Below are 21,600 nucleotides of genomic sequence, written 5' to 3'. Positions count from 1 at the left end.
GGCCCCACCCACCTCTGACCGCCATCTCCCTCAGTCCCTTCCCCTAGCCCTGGGTGTTGAGCCTGGCCTTTGGCAGCTACTAGAGCTGGGCTGGCTCTTATGTCTGTCTCCATGGAGTGATGGGACAGGTCTGGAGGAGTGAGGGGCTCAGTGCAGGGGGAGTGTGTGCAGGAGCAGATGCAGGCAGGAGGGCAGAAGGGTGAGCGTTGGCCTGGGGCTGCAGGAAGTGAGGGAGGGGGCTGCTGGGTGCCACCTCACGGATGTTATGTGAGCACGCTCCTAGACACGTGGGATCATGCTAATCAGAAGGGCTCCCAATTAACATCAGCTCTCCGGTGGAGTTGCCCACCTGAGACCAGCTGGATGGTCATGGTGTTTTAGAGATGTCTTTCTTTAAGGTTTTGAACCCCACTGCCCCTCATTATGAAGCAATCCCGATGCTATTGGGAAGGACTCCTACTGTTTCTCTTACTATGAGAGCCCAGAGCTTCTGCTGGCATGTCCCTGCCTTCAGCCCCTGCTCTTGTCTCTGACATTGGTGGATAGGGTCAGCCTAGGATGCTCCTGCTTTGTCAGGTCTTTCTCTTCTGGCTTTCTAGTGTGTCCAAGCTTTCGCTTCTCACCTGTAAGTGATGGATTAGTTACCTTTCTATTACGGTAACAAACGCACGGATAATGGTGACCAGGGTCTATAAAGAGAGGTTTGTTTGTTTATTCATACTGAAATTGCATCTAGGGCCTCTTGGATGGTAGACAAATGCTCTACCATCAAGTTATATTCTTAGCCCACCAAGGATTATTTTCGATAACAGGTTTAACCTTTCAGTCCATAATCAAACAAAACCATTTTTTATAAGTCTCTGGTGAGGTGTCAGATGGCAGCAGCAGGAAACACACAGCATAGACCCCAGTTCACTTGGTTGGGAATTGAAAGAAAGGACAAAGAAAGGGCAGGGATCCCAGTGTTCCCTTCAAGGGCTCGCCTGCCTCCAGTTCATTAAGAACTCCCACTGTGGGCCAGGAGATGCTCATTTGGAAAAAGTTTACTGGGCAAGCAAGAAGACCTGATTCCACATCCCCAGCAGCTCCGTAAAAGCCAAGATGTAGTGGCCCCGTCTTTAACTCTAGTGCTGGGAGATAGGAGTGTCCCTTGGTTGCCAGTCAGGCTGGCGGTGTGGATGACTTCAGGTGCGAATCTGGCCTCTGCTGCCTGTACACACTCTCACACGGAACTCCCACTGAGTCTCTGCTTAAACGTTCTGTTGTTTTCCTGTAACGCCACAGGCTGACTAGCATGTTCTCTATTTGGGCATCGGGGAGGCCCTTTATACAGACCGTGGCAGAAGGGTGGGGACTTTCTAGCCCTGAGTCACATGAACAGTTCTCTTACTGGTGGGTCTAAAATGGGTACAGGAAGTCGCAAGCACAAGTTCTAGAATTTGTTCTGAACAGAGGCTAGGAGATGAGGGGAAGAGGCCATTGTTCAGCTCTTCCTGGAATGAGCCTCAGAGTCTTCTTTGCTGGGAGATTTTGGTTGATTTCCTGGCCTCACTTTTGAGGAGATGAGGGGAATGGAGTCTCCCCAGCTTTCTCTGCAAGGATGACAACAGTTGCCTCAGTTGAAAGCTCCTGAGGAACAGGAATCATGTTGGAGCCTACCTTGGTCTTGCCCTTGGTCTGCAGAATGCTTAGTGTGGAAATGTTCTCTCTTCAAAAGTTTACAGCTGCCGCTGGCCCAGGGCAGGTTCATGAGCCAAATGCCAGTGAGCAACCGAGCTGGACTGGACCCCTGCCCTTCCAACCTTTGAACACTGTATCTTTCCTTAATGGCTGCTGATTTGGGTGACTCCTTCTTATCCTTCTGAAGCAGGGATTGCTCTCTGAGATCTGGAGCCCTAGTGGAATGGTGACCAGGGTGCTCTGTGTATTGTTCAGGGGACTTACATGTAACCTTGTCCCCTCACCAGTTGGTCAAGAGTTTTCAAGTAATTTATGAAAAGCAGGCACTGGATCCCAGAGCTCAGGCATGGCGCCCTCCTTCCTGCTCCAGCCTGTGTGCTGTGGAGCTGGCAGAGGCCTCTTTTCAGTACATCCTATAGACTCTAGAGTGGGGCACCGCCTCCTGCTTTTTCATGGCAGCAGGTCACAGGAAGTCTGGGTTGGAAGAAGTCTAATGCCTTCAAGTTACCTATGAGGAAACTGGGGCCCAGGAAGAGCCGAGTGGCTTACATAAGGCACTTGTAGTTGTTTTCCTATTGCTGTGATAAAAACACCGTGACCAAGTTAACTTACAAAAGAAAGCATTTACCGTTTCAGAGGCTTAGAGCCCAAGAGGGCAGAACAAAGGCATGGAGGTAGGAACAGCTGAGAGCTCACTTCTTGATCAGCAAATAGGAGGTGTGTGTGTGTGTGTGTCTGTGTGTGTGTGTGTCTGTCTGTCTGTCTGTCTGTTCATGTCCCCCTGCCCACCTTCTCTATGGTTTGTTCCTGGGGGCAGTACATGGGAATCAGGCAGTCTTTTGAAACCTCAGAGCACATTCCCAGTGATTTCACTGGAAACTCCAACAAGACCACATCCCTCCTAATCCTTCCCAGACAGTTCTACCAGCTAGGGACCAAGCATTCAGACATGAGGCTATAGGAGCCACTGTTATTCAAATCACAGTAATCACACAGTTAGACAAGAGGACCCAGGACTGCGTGGGTTCCCTGCCTCCCTGCCCACACTCTCTTTGGTTTGTTCCCAGAGTTCTGGATGGTTCTTATCTTTACATCTTCAGCTTTCTTTCCTGCAGGATGCATTTGCTTAATCTCACTTTCCTGTGGTCGTTCTACATGTGTTCTGTGTGCAGTGACAGCTGTGACGTGTGCCCCTGGAGTGGCACCCTTGGGGCTGCCTCAGGTGCAGGCTCAAACATTCTGTCCTTTTCCCAATCCGAGCTCTGATGCCTTTTGCCTGGCTCTGGGCCTCTGTGGGACCTGAGGTGGAGAGTCGGTGTGGACCACTGCTACCTCCCGTCCAGTCCTGCCTGGCTCTGCAGTCCAGTTGTGCCTGTGTCCATAGTCTCTGGGCCTGGTGAGCTGAATCACATGGCACCCAGAAACTGTTCTACATTTTTCTTTCTCTGATGGTGTGATGGTCACATTGTCAAGACAATCTGGTACTACCTGGGGAAGGGAGTCTTGGTGAGGGATTGTCCAGATCTGACTGGCCTCTGGGTATAACTGTGGGGGATAAGCTCGATTACATTAACTGATATGGGAACCAGCCCACTGTGGGTGGCACTGCTACCTGGGTTTGGGTCCTGGACTGTATTAATATGGAGAAGGTGGGGCTGGAGAGAGGGTTCAGCAGTTGCTCTTTCAGAAGACCTAGGTTCAGTTCCCAGTACCCACATCAGTGACCTGTAATTCTTAGCTCTGACACTGGCTTCTGGCCTCCATGGGCACCTGAACACACAGCATGCACTCTCACAGATACACACACATTTTAAAAATAGCTTTTAAAAACCTGAGTAGCATGAAGGCATCTTTCTCTGCTGTTGACCAGGTGTGACTAGCTGTGTGAAGTCCCGGCATCATGGCGTCCCTGCTGTGGTGGAGACTGTAACCTGAAATTGTGAGTTGAAGTCAGGGTATTTTATCACAGCAATAGAGATGAACTGGTACAGAAGTTAGCACTGAGGGGTGATGAATCTGATCATGTGGCTTTAAATCCTGAACTGTTTGGGGCAGGGGTGACATGGAGACATTTGGTACATTGGGCTAGGAAAGCCACTGGAAGCTGGGAGCAGAGCTTAGTGAGCCATTCTAGTGGGGAACTTGGAAGGTTGAGAGAAACATATCACTGGGGTCCAGCTCATAAGGTTTTGGATGGGAGCAAGGACTATTGGGAACGGGGCTGGGGCCACTGTATGCTGTTTGACCAGGAACCTATCTCCATTTGGCTCATGTTCTGAGAGTCAAGGGAAGTTAAGTTTAAAGATAATGGACTGATTTGCTTGGCAGAGGTCAGATGGTATTTAGGCTGGGTCTGAGGAAGCAGCCCTGATTGATGGAGCCTTCTGCCCTGCTGGTAGGTAGTCTTTCTTCGGGATCCACACAGGAATTGATATGGCTGTAGCCAAGGAGGCTAGGCAATGTCTCACGCTGGTGAGAGCTGCCAGCATCGTAAGTGTCCTTCACAGTGTACTGGTTTGGAAGACATGAAAGACTCAAGATTGAGGGGGTCATGGAGAGCAGCCAAGCCTAGGAACCATGTGGCAGGTTAGTGCTCCTGTGGGGCGGCCCTGAAAGGCCATTTCGTGAAGCTGGGACATGAAGCCTTAGTAGAAACCCTAGGAGATGGAGATGCCAGTACTATGGGGCATTTGCTAAGGAGAGTTGCAACTGTGTGTGCGAGTGGCAGAGCTGGAGGCATGGGGACCCACACCCTTTGGGGTAACCAATTAATTTACGAGCCCCAGGTGCTGGATGAGGAACTGGAGGGTTTGATAGTGCAGTGCCCCAGACATGCACTCATTTTTTCTGCTCTTGCCTGTGGCTGTGATGTGATCGATCAGCTGTGGTCCTGGCACGTCTGTTGCCCTGCTGCGGTGGACTGTAACCTGGACTTGTGAGGTCAAATACCCTTTCTCTCCCAAACTGGGGTTTTCAGGTTATTTTACCACAGCAACAGGAGTGAAATTAGGGCACCTGGCTTCTATCCAGCTCAAACACCTGCCTGGAACATCCACACGACCCTGTGGATTCAAGATGCCTGTGATGCTGCTGTTACCCTACTGTCTCCCTGCCTGCCACACCGGGAGAGGGCCAGATGGGGAGAACCTGGGGGGAGATCACGTTGGCTTCTCTGTCCCTCCTGTGTGGCCTCATGTAGGAGTGGCATGGGTTTGCTGAACGACGCTGGTGTTGGTACAGGTGGGTGCGGTTCAGCTTCTGAGTGTCCCTCATCTTCAAGGGGCCATAGGTAGTTATTTTTCTTCTCTGAGTGACTTCCTTGGCTGCACAAGGGACACATGGATCAAGTGAATGCATGTGGGAAAAGGACCCGTGCATGTCCAGCCCCCAGTTGGTGTCTGGTAGGGCCTATAGGTAAGGCTACTGTGTTTCCTGAGAGGTCTCTAAAGACCATGTCCTTTGTTGGGGAAGCCATACTTGTCTCTGGCATGCCTTCACAGGGCCTTGCTCACCAGGTTGCCACTTGTTCTCATCAGCTGAGCTCCATAGCAGGTACAATGCCTAAGCCTGGCCGTGTGTGCAGAGAAAGCCTGAGCCACATGCTATGTTCAGTTAGTGTCCCTGCTAAATAAGAATGGTACACTGCCTGAGCCCAGGGCCCATCTGAGTCCACAGGTTTGTCAGTGGAACCAAGAGGGACAAGTTTGAAGGTGCCGGATGTGGCTCTGGAGCAGGTGAGAAGGTGCTAGGGAGGTGAGACGCTGGTTGTTTTAGGAGATGACTCCTTATTGTAAGAGATGCCTAACAGATGGTAGTGTGCAGTGGGCTTTGCTCCCTAGTCATTGGTGGGGCTGGTCACTGCTGACGTGTGTGCTGAGCCAGAGTTCTGGGTCCCCATCATCTACCAGGGCTTCCCTGTGGGAGTGTTTGTTGGGAGTTCATGGAAGGTGGGAAGTCCTGGGTAACACTACATAGTCCAGCACTGTGTATGGGCACTGTCCACCCTGTGGCCTATCTCTGCTTCCTGGGTAGAGCTTGTCCTTGGAATCACTGGGACATCTTGAAGGACACCATTTTCCTCTACTGTCACAACTGAAAACTCAACCTGGCTGGGGCCTTTGGACCCCAACAAAGTAGAAATAGCCAAATGGTGAGTTAAGTTTCGTGAGCAGTCATTGCCAAGGACTTGAAGCTGGTTGGTTTTGTCTCCTTTCTGGTCCTCCAGGCTCAGAGAATCTTGGCTTTGAGCAGAAGCACCAGCCATGGAACTGTTCACTCTCGGGGCTCTCTCAGAGCTGGAAGACTTAGAGCAAACAAAACAAAATGGTTTCTTCTGTCAAAGTTGGAAGCTCTTGCTTTTTGACCTCCTTGTTTCTACAAATGCTGGTTTCCCACATGCAGCATCTGGGCTTGATTCACACAACTCTGAAGGGATTTGTTACACCCGGAAGTATGAGAGAACAGCTTGCTGGCCCGTGAGAATGTTCTGCTGTGAGGCTTGGCCGAAGGCCCGGGGGGGAGAAAGGGCGGTGAGGATATGAGGGGGCACCTAGAGAGGTGGGCAGTGGACCCCGAGAGCCTTCTTGATCTGCCTCTCCAGAGGGGAGGAAGCAAAAGGCATGTTCTCAAAACCTGCCTCGCTTTCCTATGCCCCCTTTGTCACTTGCTGGTATCATTTTGGTGTGGCTGGGGGTGGGAGTGGGGATGGGGCTAATCCGTTCACTTCACTTATGGGACCTGTATGTCATGGTGCAGGGCCATGGTGCTTCTGATCTCGTTGTCTGTTTCACACTGTTCACGAATGTGTTATGCTGTCACCTTTATTTTATAAGCTGTTCTGTAAGTTTTTGAGACAGGATTTCAGGATGTATTAGGCTTCAGATAGGCCTGATCCACACGGGCTCTCTCGGCTCACCTTTGTTGGGAGCCCCAGCCAGGCAGAGCTCAGCTGTGACGTGGGGAATGATGCCAGTGAACATGTGCCCAGATGCTGAGGGAGCCCTGCTGTAAGGCGCTGACATTTGCTGTACCTGAGTCAGATTCTTTTTCTCAGAAGTAAAATGCAGCTGTGGTGAATGTGTGTCTTCCAGCCTGCTCCCTTAGGGTAGTCCTTGTCCTAGATAAGAAAGAGGTTGGGTGTCTTGTGGATTTGTTTTTACTCTTATTTTCATTTCACATCTACATATGTGGTATATATTTATTGTGTGTGCTGGTCAGTTTTTATGTCAGCTTGACACAAAATAGAGTTTTCTGGGAAGAGGGGATTTCAGTAGAGATAATGCCTCTATCCGATTGGCCTGTAGGCAAGTCCACAGGGATGTCGTCTTGATTAACATTGAAGGGAAAGGTCCTGGCCCTTTCTAGCTGGTGGTGCCAGCCTGGGCAAGTGGTTTGGTGTGTCTAAAAAAGGCAGCTGAGCCAGCCAGAGAAAAGCAAGTCCATAAAGATGAGCCTCAGCTCCTGCCCCTAGCACCTGCCCTGGCTCCATGGGACGATGCTGGTGTAGAAGGGAAGTGAAATTAACCCTTCTCATCCCAGGCTGCTTCTGGTCATGGCATTTATCACTGCAATAGAGAACAAACTAGGATGTTGCGCTTTGTGTTACTAAGCAGTTATAGATACCTTGGTTTTCCCTCAACATGATGGTGTTGAAATTTACTGCTGCTGTGGATACATGTGGATCTCATTGGTCATTTCAGCTGCTCTGTAGTGTTTTATTATGGGCAGACCTCGCTTTACCCATTCCCTCTAGAAGACGGCCAGGTGGCTCTCACCTTGCCATACCAAACCTTACTTGAGCGTACGTAGGAGGCAGCTGTTCATGACGACTGGCAGGTTTTGGGTAGAAAGTTTGTGTAATTTTCTCCACTTTTCAGTGTCTGAGAGAAGGGTCTCAGTGGGGATAGCCTTTTACTTGGGCCTTATCTGTTCACTTCCCAGAGCTGGATGTGAAGGTCCGGGCCTGGCCTTGGCTCCTCTTGTGACAGCCTGTAATTCTGCCCACTTACTGGGTCTAGTTTCCTGTCTGAATCCAGAGGATTAAATTGGTGGTGTTAACTCAAGGACCTCCCCTTTAAGGTGGTGTTCACTTACAGGCCTCCCCTTTAAGATGCTAGTTAAGCAGCCTGATCCTATAGCCTGAAGAAATCAGGCCATGCCTCTGTGCTGTCAACTAAACACAAGCTGGAAAGAGAATTGCCTCCCTCAGATTGACTCCTAGGGCAATTCTGTGGGGCTTATTCTTGGTTAATGATGTGAGTTGATGTGGGAGGGCCTAGCCTTCTGTGGGAGGTGCAGATGGCCCTGAGTTAACATAACTTACAAGAAAGCAGGTGAGCAAGTCTTGGTGAGCCAGCCAGGAAAGCTGTCTTCTTCCACAGTCTGTGCTTCAGTTCCTGCCTGGATTTCCTGCTTGTTTTCAGGGTGGCCTGGAAGCCTTAAGATGAAATAAACCCTTGCTTCCCTAGTTGCTTTGGGTCATGGTGGTCAACACAGGAACAGGTCTTAAAGGAAAAGCTTTTTTCCTTGAAGGCTCTGTCATATTGCCCCTGATGAATGACTGACTCTGTCTTTAATACTTCCCTGGGATAGCTTCTCTGACCACCAGCCTTCTCTCCTAGTAAGGTTCATTTCTGAAGGGTGACACCATGCCAAGTCCCTTGCTGAGCTAACTACAGAACTCTTGTTTTCCCCCCTAACAAAGGCTCAGACATGCTGTGTACATGCTGCCTCTTGCCATTACATTTAGCCACGGCTTCTAGGGATGAGCCTTCAGAGGCTAGCTGGTCTCGGGGAAACCTGGCTTGACAGAGGCAGTATCTAGGGCTCCCTGTGACCTGCTGTCGCCTCCCTAAGCTACAAAGCACCTGTGCTCAGCTAAATGGTCTGCTTTCCTGTAGCTTGAGAGATGTGCTCAGAGTCCTGTGTCATTAGGTGAATTCGGTTTATAATGATGGAGGGAAGCCTGGGGCTGCAGCCAGCCTTGAAACAGAGGATCAGTGTGCAGCTATGCCTGATTTTCTGCTCTCTGAAACTCAGCAGCCCATGTTTGCTGTGGGCTCTGTGTGTGCCAGGTACTGTCAAGGAGCTTGGGTTCCTCAGAGCAGGGAAGAGGCAGACAGACGAAGACAGTGGCCTGCCCTAGTGGAGCTTAACATTCTGTGAGAAGATTTAAGGAGCTACTGAAGCTGTCCACATTGCTGCTGAGAGAAGTGAAGAAGGTAGGGGCTCTAAAGGGCTAGTTTTTATTTTATGACTGTTCTAGGAAAAGCAGATGAGTGAGCTGTCCAGGGTGCCGACAGGTCAGGAAGTGATGCAGGAGGTTAGCAGGAGGAAGGATCAGGAGTGAGGAGCCCTTTCGACTGAGTGCTAACTGGGCAGGCAGAGGAGCCTCCCTGAGAGGTGGCAGTGAGCAGAGGGAAGGATGTGACCTCACAGCTAGGTGCAGGGTGCCGGTACTGGTCAGCAGCCTATACCTGCTCCCCACAGGAATTGCTTTCTGGACCTTTTTGACACCTTGTTCAGTGACTTTGGGGACTCTAGCACCTGTCAGTTGCCTTTCTGCAGGGTGATTTCTGGAGCTGAGTTTGTCTGTGCATGGCATCAAGCAGAGCGGCTCAGCTGCCACTTCCTTCTCAAGGTGACTGGGGTCCCTGAACAATACCCCCAGCCTCATTCCAGATCCTGATTCTGACTCCCTGGGGTCAGCGCACACCATTTATAGGCTAGCCAGGCCCTCGTGAGAGCCTGTGCCTACTGAAGCTGAAGACTCCCTGGGTCAGTGGTTGAAGCTGGCAGGCGTGCTGGAGGCATGGGTCCCCTGGTGCTGGTTTCACCTTCCATTACTTCCATTACACTCTCCCTGAGGCCCATCTCATTTGGGTTGTATTTCTCCTTACCTCTGTCAAAAAGAGGTTTCTGAGTTTGAGGATAAAACTTCAATGGTGATAAAAGCTAAAATGTTGAAATTCTTACAGGAATTACCTTGGAGTGATGGATGGTGCACACGTGTGAGTACAAGTGGATGGAGGGCCAGGCAGGGGCCTATCCCGGTGGACACAGTGAGGACCAGGGCCAGGGCTCTCACAGGGGTGCTGTCCTGGTGGACACAGTGAGGAACAGGGCCAGGGCTCTCACAGGGGTGCTTTCCTGGTGGACACAGTGAGGAACAGGGCCAGGGCTCTCACATGGGGGCTGTCCCGGTGGACACAGTGAGGAACAGGGCCAGGGCTCTCTCAGGGGGCTGTCCTGGTGGACACAGGACCAGGGACAGGGCTCTCAACTTCTGAACTGTAAGCCAAGCGGGCCATGAGAAGGCTCTTTGAAATGCCTTTAGGAATTAGATGGGTAGGCTCTGATTCCTCTCTGTCTGCTTGCACTTCTGTCAGGCTGACTTCCATTCATGAAGGACATCTTGCAAAAGTGGTAAAAGTCACACGGGGCCTTGGGGAATACTCACAGTGCAATGTTTCTTTTCTCAGAAGATCTCACTTTTACCTTTTCTATTTAAAACTAACAAAGGCAGAGCTTTGTTCTCTTATCCCAAGAGGTCTTTCTTTCCAAAGTTAAAGTTACTGGAGAGGGCAGCATACACTGGTGCATGACTGGTGCTGGTGTGGGGACTCTTTAGAGATCAAAAACCAAGAGATCAGTGATCTCTCGATCTCTCTGTCTGTCACTCCCAGATCTGTTGTCACTCCCTGGTCTAGGAAGACTTCATTTAAGGAAACACTTCTGACATAACTTCAGAAGTAACCTTTAAGAACCAGGCACAGTTACTGTGAAGCGGCTCCAGGTTGGATGTAAGATTTGTAACACCTAACTAGTAGGTTAAAGGTAAAAGAAGGACTGTGTTCCTACAGGTTTAGAATAAGTCCTGTGAACTAGAAATGTCTGTTCCTTAGGTACTTTCAGGGCCAGGGGGATTCCTGGACTACTTGGGTTCCCCTGGGAGCAGGCCCCCTTCTGGACTGGTGACTTCCGCCTACTTCGCTCTTCTTCCCTGCAATTTCAGTAGATTCTCAGCAGTTGCTGAGTCCCAGGGCCTTGGTGTGCTTTGCTGTCACGCCCCGCTTGTCCAGCAAGGAAGACATGACAAACCGGATCCTTCTCAACAGCCTTTATTGGAAGCGCGCTTTTAGATTTCTTGGGGAGACTGCTGTGAATGCCCAGAACGGGCTGCTTATATACCCCCAGCCCTGGGCGTGGCAAAGCGCATGGAGGTGTCTGATTGGTCAATTTGCAATGCCTCATTAGCATGCTCATTAGCATACCCTGCCCGGGAGGGGGTGATTGGTCAGGTTCGTGGTACCCTAGTGGTACCTCATTTGCATGCCCCGTTTGGGAGGGGCTGGAGCCAAATTGAACTGCGCATGCGCAGGCCTCTGGTAGTTCCTACCAGAGCCTAGACAGGCGCCATCTTGGATTGCCGCCTCAGAGCGGCTGGCATGCGCAAATGTGCACCCTTGGCCCGCAGAGTTGAAGCGGAGCAGCGTTGTTTTAGTCAGCCGTGTCAACTCTGCGGTGCCGTTTTATTCAGCCGCATAAGGTTGGCGGCCTACACTCTGCTGACAGGTGCACCTACAGCAGTGAATAGTGGACAGACAAGGTCCTGCCTTTTCTTCACAGCCCCGCCAAGAGCTGGGGACAGGCAGAGAATGACTGACTAAACATGTCAAAACATGCTGTGTCAGCTGGTGGTAGGTGTTATAGACCACACTGAAGCTGCTAATGTGGTGGCCCAAGCCTTAGCATGTGCTAATGGTGTATCTGGTGTGTGAATGTGTGTGGTGCATCTGTGTTACTGGGCTGGAGCTCGTAGCTACATTTTGTAGTGAGAGATGAGATCTTACCATGTGCCTTGGTACCTAAATGGAAAGAAAGATCTAGAAGAGATAACCAGTGCAAAGACCCTGCAGTATGCAGATGCTTGTCATGTCTGTAGAATTGAAAGTTTGTTAGCACATTTGTCTTTCCTGCAGAGAAATAGGCATCACATTCGTCATGTAGATCGATGAGTTTTCCTCCAGCTCTTGTTGGAATTCATTACTGGGTTCTCACAGTTTAGTGATGTATTTGTGAAACTGGCTAGCCTTGCGTGGATACCAGACCATGTTGGAGCCCACCTCCTCCTCACCTACAACCCTCAGAACTACTCATTGTGTTGTACTTATTCTCCCATTTGTCCTGAAGAGTGTCTCTGGGCCTGAATGCTAGTGGAGGACCTACCCTTAGTGTAGAATGCTGCTGTCCCCCCTCCCCCACCACCATGCCGCCTCTTACCATCTCCACCAGAAACAGCTGTGACTACCTGCAAGTGACCCTCGAGGTCAGGCTTGTTGACATTCCCTTATAGAAGTAGGGGTTGGGGAGGGTTCCTAGACTCTGACCTGAGATTTAGCCACTCCCTGGCATCTCCCTCCAGCTGTGGGTACTTCTGCCACAGTGGCTCATGGTTTGGGAAAGTGTTTGTTAGTCTATAACAAACAGTACAGTGTGGAAAGCTGACTGGAAAGGGACTCTCTGATGGTGATTTTAAAAGTGTCTAGTTTTTCTCTACTTCCGGCTAGCTCTCAAATGAATGAGATAGGTTTATTTGGTCAAACACAGTACCTGGGCAATCAGTGATTTATTTAATCCTTTGAGCCTTGCAGCCAAAATCCCCGAGATACTTGCATTTTAGTATTGGTCTGGCTCTCTGGGCTTTAGATGTATTTTCCTTCGCTGTTCCTCTCAACCTCCTCGTGACTGAATCCCCCCCACCCGACTTTTGTCTCTATTCCCCTTAACTAGTTGTCAGAAGTCCCACCGTATTCTCTCTTCTGCCCAGTCATTGGCTGATCAGCTTTTATTGACAAGGCAGAGAATAAATGGTAAGCATTATTTATACAAACTTCAAACAGGAGATATTTGGAATAAGCATTATAATGCCAGGTCTGTATTGTAAGAAGGTATGAGGGCAGAGAAATCAGCGTTTGAATAACACAAGGATAATCTTTAACAGTACACAAACATTATGCTTACATGACTCCATTTATGCAGCTATAGGAAGTCTTCATACTGGCTGCTTTATGGTCCCCATACTCCTGTAGTCCTCGCCATGCTCTTGTCAGTAAGCGCAGTGATTCATTGGTTGAGCTGGGCTTGGGTCAGATCAACCTTGGTCTGTTGTTGGTGCCCACCTCAGGTGAGTAGGTGCTTATTTCTCCATAGGAGAGGTTAACACCCAGAGAGAGGGAGAGCAGCCCCTCTTTGGGAAGTGTCTAGTGCTTGTTACCAGGAAAGGCCTACCTGCTATTTCCTGTCCTCCCAGATGGCCTTAATGGGGAGGCTGTCAGCAGGGAGTGGGCTGGAGAAAGGTCATTTCCCAGTGTGAGGCACATGTCCCTTTTAGTGACTCTTCATGATCCATTAAGACCTCTTTATGGGTTGGTTCTCTCTCTGTCTCTCTCTGTCTTTGTCTCTCTTGCTCTGTGTGTGTGTGAGAGAGAGAGAGAGAGAGAGAGAGAGAGAGAGACAGACAGACAGACAGACAGACAGACAGACAGACAGACATGGGCATATGCATGTATGTCTGCATGTGTGTGAAGACCCAAGGTTGCTGTCAGGTGTTTTCCTCGGTCACTTCACCTTGTTTTTAGACAAGGTTTGTCACTGAAGCCAGACTCACTGATTTGACTAGATTGGTGGTCAATAACCCCAGGACTCCTCCATATAAGTCCTCAGCTCTGGGTTGTGCCTGGCAAAGTTAAGTGGCTAAATATGTAGGATGGCATCTGTGATTTCTTTCAGTTCAGCTGGGACACTGAAGGGCCAGGTAGCTCTGATATCTAGAGATATCTCATGTCTGGAGATTCTGCATGGAAAAGCATTCTAGCTGTACTGAAAGTGGCAGTGATATGGTCTGTACTCCTCAGGGACTACTGTGTGCCTTACCTCAGATGCGTGAAGGTTGCCCCAGGTAGTTGGCACCTAGAGCATCATGCCATTGAAGCCAGGACTGTGATTTACTAATGATACTTACGTCTCTTGAGTCTCTGGAGGTGTTGATCTCATATCCCTGGAGGAATTCTAGCCCAGACTTGCGCCCATGACATGGTAATGATTTGGGATTGCATTGGTTAGTTTTTGTTTTTGTTTTTAATCAACTTAACACAAACCTATAGGTACCTGTTGAGAATGAATCTCAATTAAGGAATTGCCTCCATTCGGTTGGCTGATGGCATGTCTGTGGAAGCATTTTCTTGATTGGTAGTTGATACAGGAGGTCCTAGCCCATTATGGAAAGTACCGAGGGGGCTGTGGGCCTGGGCTGTACAAGAGATGCAGCAGAGCAGCCCATGGTGAGCAAGCCAGAAACGGACGTTCTCCTGTGGTTGTTCCTGCCTTGGTTTCCCTTGATGATGAACTATAACTTGTAAGATGAAGATAACTTTCCCCCCCACATAGCTTTTGGTCATGTGTCATCTCAGCAACAAGAAGCAAACTAGGGCAGGGATGTTTGCTTGTCCCCATTGGTGGACAGTTCTGTTGACGGTGGGCTTGTTGGCTGAGTCTGGATGTTGCTGCAGCATCCTTCCATGCCGGATATGAACCCTGTGGACAGTGGAGACATATTTGTCCTTCCTGTGGGAGATGGATGCTGTCCCTGCACCAGAGATGATTGTACTGGCAGTGTTCTTCTCTCCTGTGGTTGAGGATGGTCTCCCACAATCCTGCCCCTGCCTGACTGGCCCAGCTGCCTGCAGTTGCAGGAGCTGCTGGTCTTCTGGCAGCCTCAGGGTTTCCTGGAAACCATGTCTTCCTGTGCCCAGAGCCAGCTCATTACCTGGCTCCTTGGCTCTAGGAGCATGGTTCCCAGTGGGCTTGTCATGTGACAAATGACTTTTCCTTACTCTGAGGTAAAGGCTTGGGGTGGGGGTGGGGTGCATGCCTTAGCTCCTCAGACAATGTTTCCAGGATCTGCAGCCTGGCTCTTCTAGCCTCTCCATGCCAGGGAGAGTGTCTACTCCTGCCCGGCACAGGATCAGCTGTGATTGGTTGTACCAGTTTCCAAGGCTGGAAGTGTTAAGAATATGCCTTTCATGGTAAGATGAAGCCAGATGCCCACCCTGAGAACCGTCCATTCTAATTGTCTTCCTAGAGCACCTTTTGGTACACAGAGTATCTTCCATACATACTTTATTTTGAATAACAAACTCTTTGAGGACACTTAGAATATGAATACTTTGTCTTTATTGAATTTAGACTTTTAAAATAAAAGGAGGCAAAGGGACTTACAAATTTAGTTAACATTCCTGAAAGACTATGTAATTATTGGTATGAAATACTGTTATAAAAAATCCTTTAAGTATCACTGATAAGGGGAAATTAATGAGTGCTTACAAATGGCTGATTAAAAGCTGATTAGAAAACCAGCTGTCTTGCTGTATGCTTGGTAAGTCATTGTGGGCGGGGCACTTCCAATAATTTTTTCATGAGCTCAGAATGGGCTCTGTCCTGCATAGGCGAGATGGCACACACTGGTGATTCAGTCAGTGTGAAGGGTTTGAGGAAGGAGATCTTAGGTTGAGTGTGGGTAATGCTTTATAAGTAGTAGGTTTGGAAATTTTAAGGTGTGTTACCTGTGGTGACCTGATGTTTGCTGTCTGCATCCCTGTAAATTGCACTTTTGCATTGGCATGAGTCACTGTTCTGGCCTGCTCACTGGCTGACTGCCTTCAGTAAGCAGCTACTTTACAGCCCTGTGTTCCTAGGTTCTGTGGCAGTTCTTCCTGTAGCTCATGAGGTGGCGCTCTGCATCCCTGAGCCAGGCTGGAGCCTGGGCTGGCCTGGGGGCCCTGGTGTCCAGGCATGACGGTGCTGGAGTGATCAGTCTTCAGACCAGCTTCCGGCTCTGGGGACTGGGCATTTTGATTCACACTTGGTGTCTGTGGCTGGCTTCCTGCTGTATGAGTATAGCCTATGAAAAATGAATATATTAATTTTTTAAAGAAGATTCATTACCTGGAATATTCACTGGAGCTGGCTAAACAGTACAGCTCTTGGAACTAATGTACTGACAATCCGTTTGTCCTCAATAAATCTATTAATGCTGACTGGATGTGGCTGTTGCTGGGAAAGCTTGGGTGACATGAGGTGACATGAGGCTGGGGCAGAGTAAGCTGGCTGCCGACAGTGCTTTGCTTCTCTGGGCTTGGCTATGGCTGAGGCAGGCCCTGCCCTCATGTATAGCTCACCTCCTCACACACACACTCGTGTACGCACACACACGTGCACCCTCTCTTTAATGAAGGTGGAGATGTCTGGCCCTTGAGAGCCCTCCCGTGCTTTTAGCGCCTTGTCTATTCCAGCCCCTGGTGATGGTTTGGAGGTGTGATGCGGGTGTGCTGGGAAGGCTGTCACATGAGTCATGCCTGATCTGTGAGGAGAGACTGAGGGGCCAGGACAGGGCAGGGGACAGGATGTGAGGCTAAGGAACAAGAGCAGCTTAGCTGCCCCTGAGCTGGGTCCCTTAGTCTCTTAGTCACCTCAGTGTCACCACAAGGGTGAGTGTTGCCATTCCTGTGTCACCCACAAAGGGACTCAGGCTCTCTTGCCCAGAGTGTTGTTCCTTCAGGTTACAAACTTGTGTCCATGGCCTGGCATGGATGTAGCCAGCTGTTACAGGGCAGGGGAAAGTCCTAGCCAGTGAAGTCCCATGTGAGATGGGGTGCAGGAGGGGCCTGGAGGATCATGGGAGGTAGTGTGAAAGCTGGAAGGAAGGCTGGAGCGGGAGTTCCACACATGGGAAGAGCAAGTGGATACTTATAAGGATTCAGGTGATAAAGGGCGGCTGATGAGCCAGTGAGGGTTCAGCTTTTCCTGTCAGGAAGGCAGGTGGGGAGGGAACTTAGAACCACCATTGCAGTCATGCTGGGAGGTTTGGACATGAGGGCAGTGAGCTTTGGAGGTTTGGAAGCTAAGAAGAAAAATATAAATTTGTGTGTTTGGGAAATGACTGTTTGGGGAAAATATCCAACAGAGGATGTTGAGGAGGGTGAGGTTCACATGAGGGAAACCACACGGCAGGGCCAGAGGCTGTGAGGTGTGGGAGAGAGAGGTAATCTGAGATTGGTGTTGAGAAATAGCAAGCCACAGAAGAAAGGAAAAAGAGTGGCCAGAAAGGGATGAAGGAAAGTAGCACCGTGGGAGCAACAGGTCAAGAAACAGTAAAGCTTCTATTGGCCAGCGTGGCTGGAAACCGGCTTAGGGGGCAAAAGAGCTGACGTGGTAAAGGCACTGGGTTTCCTGCTGTTTTGAGACAGGGTTGTATTCTATAACTGGCCTGGCCTAGAACCCACTTTGTAGCTCAGGTTGGACTTGAACTTAGTAATCTTTGTGCCTCAGCCTCCTGAGTGTTAGAACTCACAGGAGGAGCTACCACTCCTGGCTGAACTAAGCTCAGTGATGTTTTAGAAATCGAGAGAGACTGAGGACAGAAACAAAAACATGAACTCAAAGAAATACAGTTTGCAGAGAAATAAGAAATATTAGAAATCTAGAGCAAAAGCAGAAAAGCAGACGCCATTGGCTGGGAACCAGTGGTGCAGAGCTGGGCACAATGCCCACAGGCTCTGGAAGGCCAGGGAGTGTGGTCACGTGGGAAACCTGGGCAGAGTCATGGATGACGAGAAGGTAAGTGAAGTGGAGCTCACCTGCTTGAGAATGTCTCGGGTGGTGCCCACCCTGACCTGTCTCCGGCTGGCGAGGGAGCCAGGCTTCTTGTCGTAACGTTTGAAACTAGAGAGCAACCCGCGAGCTGAGCCCACTCCTTGTCTCCCCTTCCACATGCCCACATGTCCACATGCCCATATGTCCACATATCCACATATCCACATGTCCACATGCCCACATGTCCACATGTCCACATGTCCACATGCCCACATGTCCACATGTCCACATGTCCACATGCCCACATGTCCACATGCCCACATGCCCACATGTCCACATGTCCACTGCCTGGTCCCTAACCGTAGCCTTGCCAGCCTGGCTGCCTGGGCTCTGCTCCTTAGTTTCCTTCCCATTTCCTTTGCCCTCAGTCACTCCCAGCATCCTCTTAGCTCCACCCTGTCTGTTTCTGTCTCCTGGGCTCAAGTGTGTGTCAGGTGTCTGAAACTCGGAGAGAGATGATTGGCTGACTGTTGGAGTTTTCTTGCTTCCCACTACAGGTCATCTTCCATGATGTTGCTGTGCTGACAGACAAGCTCTTCCCTGTCGTGGAGGCCATGCAGAAGTACTTCAGTGCTGGCTCAGGGACCTACTACAGCGACTCCATCTTCTTCCTCTCAGTTGCTATGCACCAGATCATGCCCAAAGGTAACCTGGATGGCCAGGAGCAATGGCCCTGGGGTGTCAGGCTTTATATACAGTTCTGGATACAGAATGGCTGACTGCCTATTTCTGAGGGAGGCAGGGGCTAAGGGCCTCCAAAGAGTGTACAGCTTTGTCCCGTTGCTTAATCTCCTAGTCCTGTGAATGACACACAAACTAAGACTTTGTCTTCTACTTATGGCTTATGTAGTCACTCAAGTGGCAGAGCTAGAATTTGAAGTCATGGCTATTTGGTTTAGAACCCTGCCTCTCTAGATAGCTTTCTGTGCCTTCAGGTGACCCAGATGAGAGTTTTCTGGGAATGCCCAGTACTGAGGTGGCTCCTGTTCCATTAGAATCCAAGGTAACATGCTGGCCCCTGCTCTGCTCCCAGCTGTATACATGGCTCTGACTAAGGTAACATAGGCTGTCCAGGACCTACAGGAAGTGGAAGGAGCTCTTTTAACCCAAATACCCAGTGTTTTCTTGGGTTCTTTAGCCAAATGTTAATGTACTTACAGAGATTTTATTCGTGCATATACCCAAAATCTACTTACTGAAAACAATCACAAGAAGCTACTAAATCTCTGTGGTCGTAAGGAAAGCCAGCAGTGCCGTGCTTCCTGTGGCATCTGGGCTGTATTCTGCCTGGAAGTCTGGATGCTGCATGAAATGTGGCCATATTGCTACTTTCTGGCCCAGCTGATCAGGTGGTTTGGAATGCCTGCGGTTTCTGGGGGGACACTATGAGTTCAGACATCCTGGATGCTGTCCTGAGTTGGTTTTTACTGTTGTTCTTTGTGTTTATGTGTGCATCGTAGACATTACCATTGTGCTTTGTTCATGTTTAACTGCTGTTTTCTTGCTGTTTTGGTTATTTTGTTTCTGGGCATTCTTTTTTTCCCCTCCTTCAGGAAAGCGAGAGTGAGGTGGGTGGGGCCTGGGAGGCAGGATTAAGCTTGTGCTCCCAGAGCCCTATGAACATGGTCACTTGGTGACCAGAGTTCCAGAGACACTAGTTAACTTTCTGTGAACTGTCTTCCCTCCTTAATGTTTGTAGCATACGGTCACCCCATATACCTAAAGAACTTTAGACACGTTTGTTTTCCCTTATCCTTGGGACATAACCAGGTCCTCATGTGTGCTAGGCAAGTGCTTTGTCTCGAGTCACACCCTTCTCTTCTTTTTCCATTTTAAAAGATTCATAAAATATCTAAGAACAATAATAAAATAGGAAAAGTTATGTTTTTTAAAAAGATTGATTTATTTATTATGAATACAGCACTCTGTCTGCATGTATGCCTGCAGGCCAGAAGGTTATTATAGATGTTATTACTATCTCATTACAGATGGTTGTGAGCCACCCACCATGTGGTTGCTGGGAATTGAACTCAGGACCTCTGGAAGAACAGGCAGTGCTCTTAACCTCTGAGCCATCTCTCCAGCCCAAAAGTTGTGTTTTTACACCACATAAGATCAGCATCACTAATTACTGCTATCTTTTATTATTTCTCTGACATGCATTTTAAAGATTTGGGCAAGGTAGGAGTTACCCTTTGTATTCAGATTCTTCTAAGTCTTCTTGTATGTCAGAATATGCGGCTGATTTCCTTTCAACCCAGAACACACAAGCAACTGATGGTATCAACAAAGCCGTTAATGTCACACCTTACATGCTGTGTGTAATTACAGTCTTTGAAGGTTTCCCAAGTGTCAGTTAACTACATGAAGCTTGGCTCACTTTACCATTTAGTTTCCTGTCCTGGGCTGGCTCAGTGCATCGAGTTGGCTTTTTAATATTGTAAATTACACTATGGTGGATGTCTACATGCAGAAAGATTATCTTCTTTAGGATTGTTTCACATGATGTCTTCCCAACGGTGGAATTACCAAGCCAAAGGTGATCCTTACAAAGCCAGGTGTGTCAGCTCCCCAGTGCCCCCAGTGTGGCCTGGCATGAGTAGTTTTTGTGCTGCTTTCTAGCCCAGGGGGTCTGACCTTTTGTGGAACTGTGTAGACTTCTAATTAGCTGCTCTCCCCCCTGACAAGGAAGAAAACCTGCAGGGTCTTAGGTGAGCCGGGTCTCCTCTGCACTTTTATTCTAGTGTCCAGACCTGAGTTCTAGTTCATCTCCCTGCACAGCCCCTTGAAGCTTCCCTGACCCACACCCTTCTCCCCTGCTATAACCCTGTAAAATGGCCTGGCCAGGAAAAGCAACCCCATGTTCTGTGCACTAACTGTCCCCTTGAAGCAGTGTCATAAAAACCACATCTGCAGTATCCCCTGAGGAACAAAAGGGCAGGCCAGGTGTGCGTGCTGACTTTGATTCTTCTCAGCCCTTGTTTTTCTTTTGCTTGCTCCAGAGGTCATATGTGGCGAGCTGTTCATGACTGTTGTCCCTCCACAGACCTGTGGCTGCTCTCTGCTTTTCTCTCTTTCTTTCTATGTGTTAGTTTTGTCACCATTTGTTCTTATGCAATAACAAATAAAATGTGTGCCTAACTGGAGCTGTAGGGAGTGAAGATCAGTTCCTTTGGGCTCACCAGTGTCTCTGTCCTGTGTGACATGGCTAGGAGAAGCTGTCAGCTCTGGCTTAGTGACGGGTCTGTGAAAGCACCTCTAGACGGGATTAAAATCCCAGTTGTGGCAAAAGCAGCTGGTCAGGAGTCTCCCCAGTCCCCCACCCTGGCTTTGAATTCACAGAGCACTTAAAAAACAAGTGAGTTCCTAACTACTTCCATAGTAGTCAATGATCTGGCACCTCTAGCCAAGGCCTCTAACTGTGGCTTCTGTAGAAACAAGCTACAGTCCAGGGAGGGACTAGCAGGCCTCAGGGATGCTTGCCTCACTTGGTGCACGTTCAGGCCATTCACCTGCAGGAACATGTACTTCCCAGATGTTGTACTGCTGAGGAAGTCACTATGTCTGTCTTGTTAATGAATGGTGACAGACATGTGTCTTCTGCCTGCCCCTCCCATATGTCCTTCTGCTATGTGTATGACTTTGAATCCCACCAGCTGTGGGAATAGAATCCCAGAGGCTTATGGACTGCATACATGTGTTCCTATAGGCTGAACCCATGATGTATCTGAGTTCCTTTGCTTTCTAGGTCCCATGTCTGTGAGGGGGACTGAGCCAGGCAGGTCTAAGTAGCTAGAAAGGGAGCTCATGTGTCACAGATTGTCTAGCTCAGGCTCTGAATGTGGTAGAGCTGCAAGCCAGAGCCTTGCATTTCACTAACTTAGTGACCTTGGGGGAGTCACTAAGAGAAGCCATATGGGTCAATGGTCTCCCTAGGCAGTGTTTTCTGACAGTGTTCCTGATTTCTGTCCTTACTCACAGGTTGTCTTGTGTTGCCTGCCATGTCCCTTAGACTCTTTACGGTCTGATCTTTGAGCCTCTATTTCTTGAGGTACCTGCCACCACCCACACTAGCCACCCCAGCTTTTCTCTTTCCTTCATTGTGACCTCTCTCTCCACTCTCCTGACCCAGTTTGCCTCATCAGTAGTGTGTTAAAGTGCTCATCCCCAGGTGAGTGCTTCTACCTGGCTGCGCCATCCCTCTTGGCA

General features: G+C 49.4%; 1 protein-coding gene across 1 annotated transcript in view; it reads left to right on the top strand.

The window, feature by feature from the left end:
- Positions 1-21,600, top strand: part of Xxylt1 (xyloside xylosyltransferase 1) — a 124,954-nt gene that overhangs the window by 12,165 nt on the left and 91,189 nt on the right. Inside the window, exon 2 of the mRNA XM_034515635.2 lies at positions 17,889-18,036. Within this exon, the coding sequence (XP_034371526.1) occupies positions 17,889-18,036 (148 nt within the window). The remainder of the gene's footprint in view (positions 1-17,888; positions 18,037-21,600) is intronic.

This window comes from Arvicanthis niloticus, chromosome 12, assembly GCF_011762505.2.
Source record: "Arvicanthis niloticus isolate mArvNil1 chromosome 12, mArvNil1.pat.X, whole genome shotgun sequence".
In the NCBI taxonomy this organism is placed as follows: domain Eukaryota; kingdom Metazoa; phylum Chordata; class Mammalia; order Rodentia; family Muridae; genus Arvicanthis; species Arvicanthis niloticus.
Note: the sequence above shows the minus strand (reverse complement) of the source record. Positions and strands in the feature narration are given on the sequence as shown.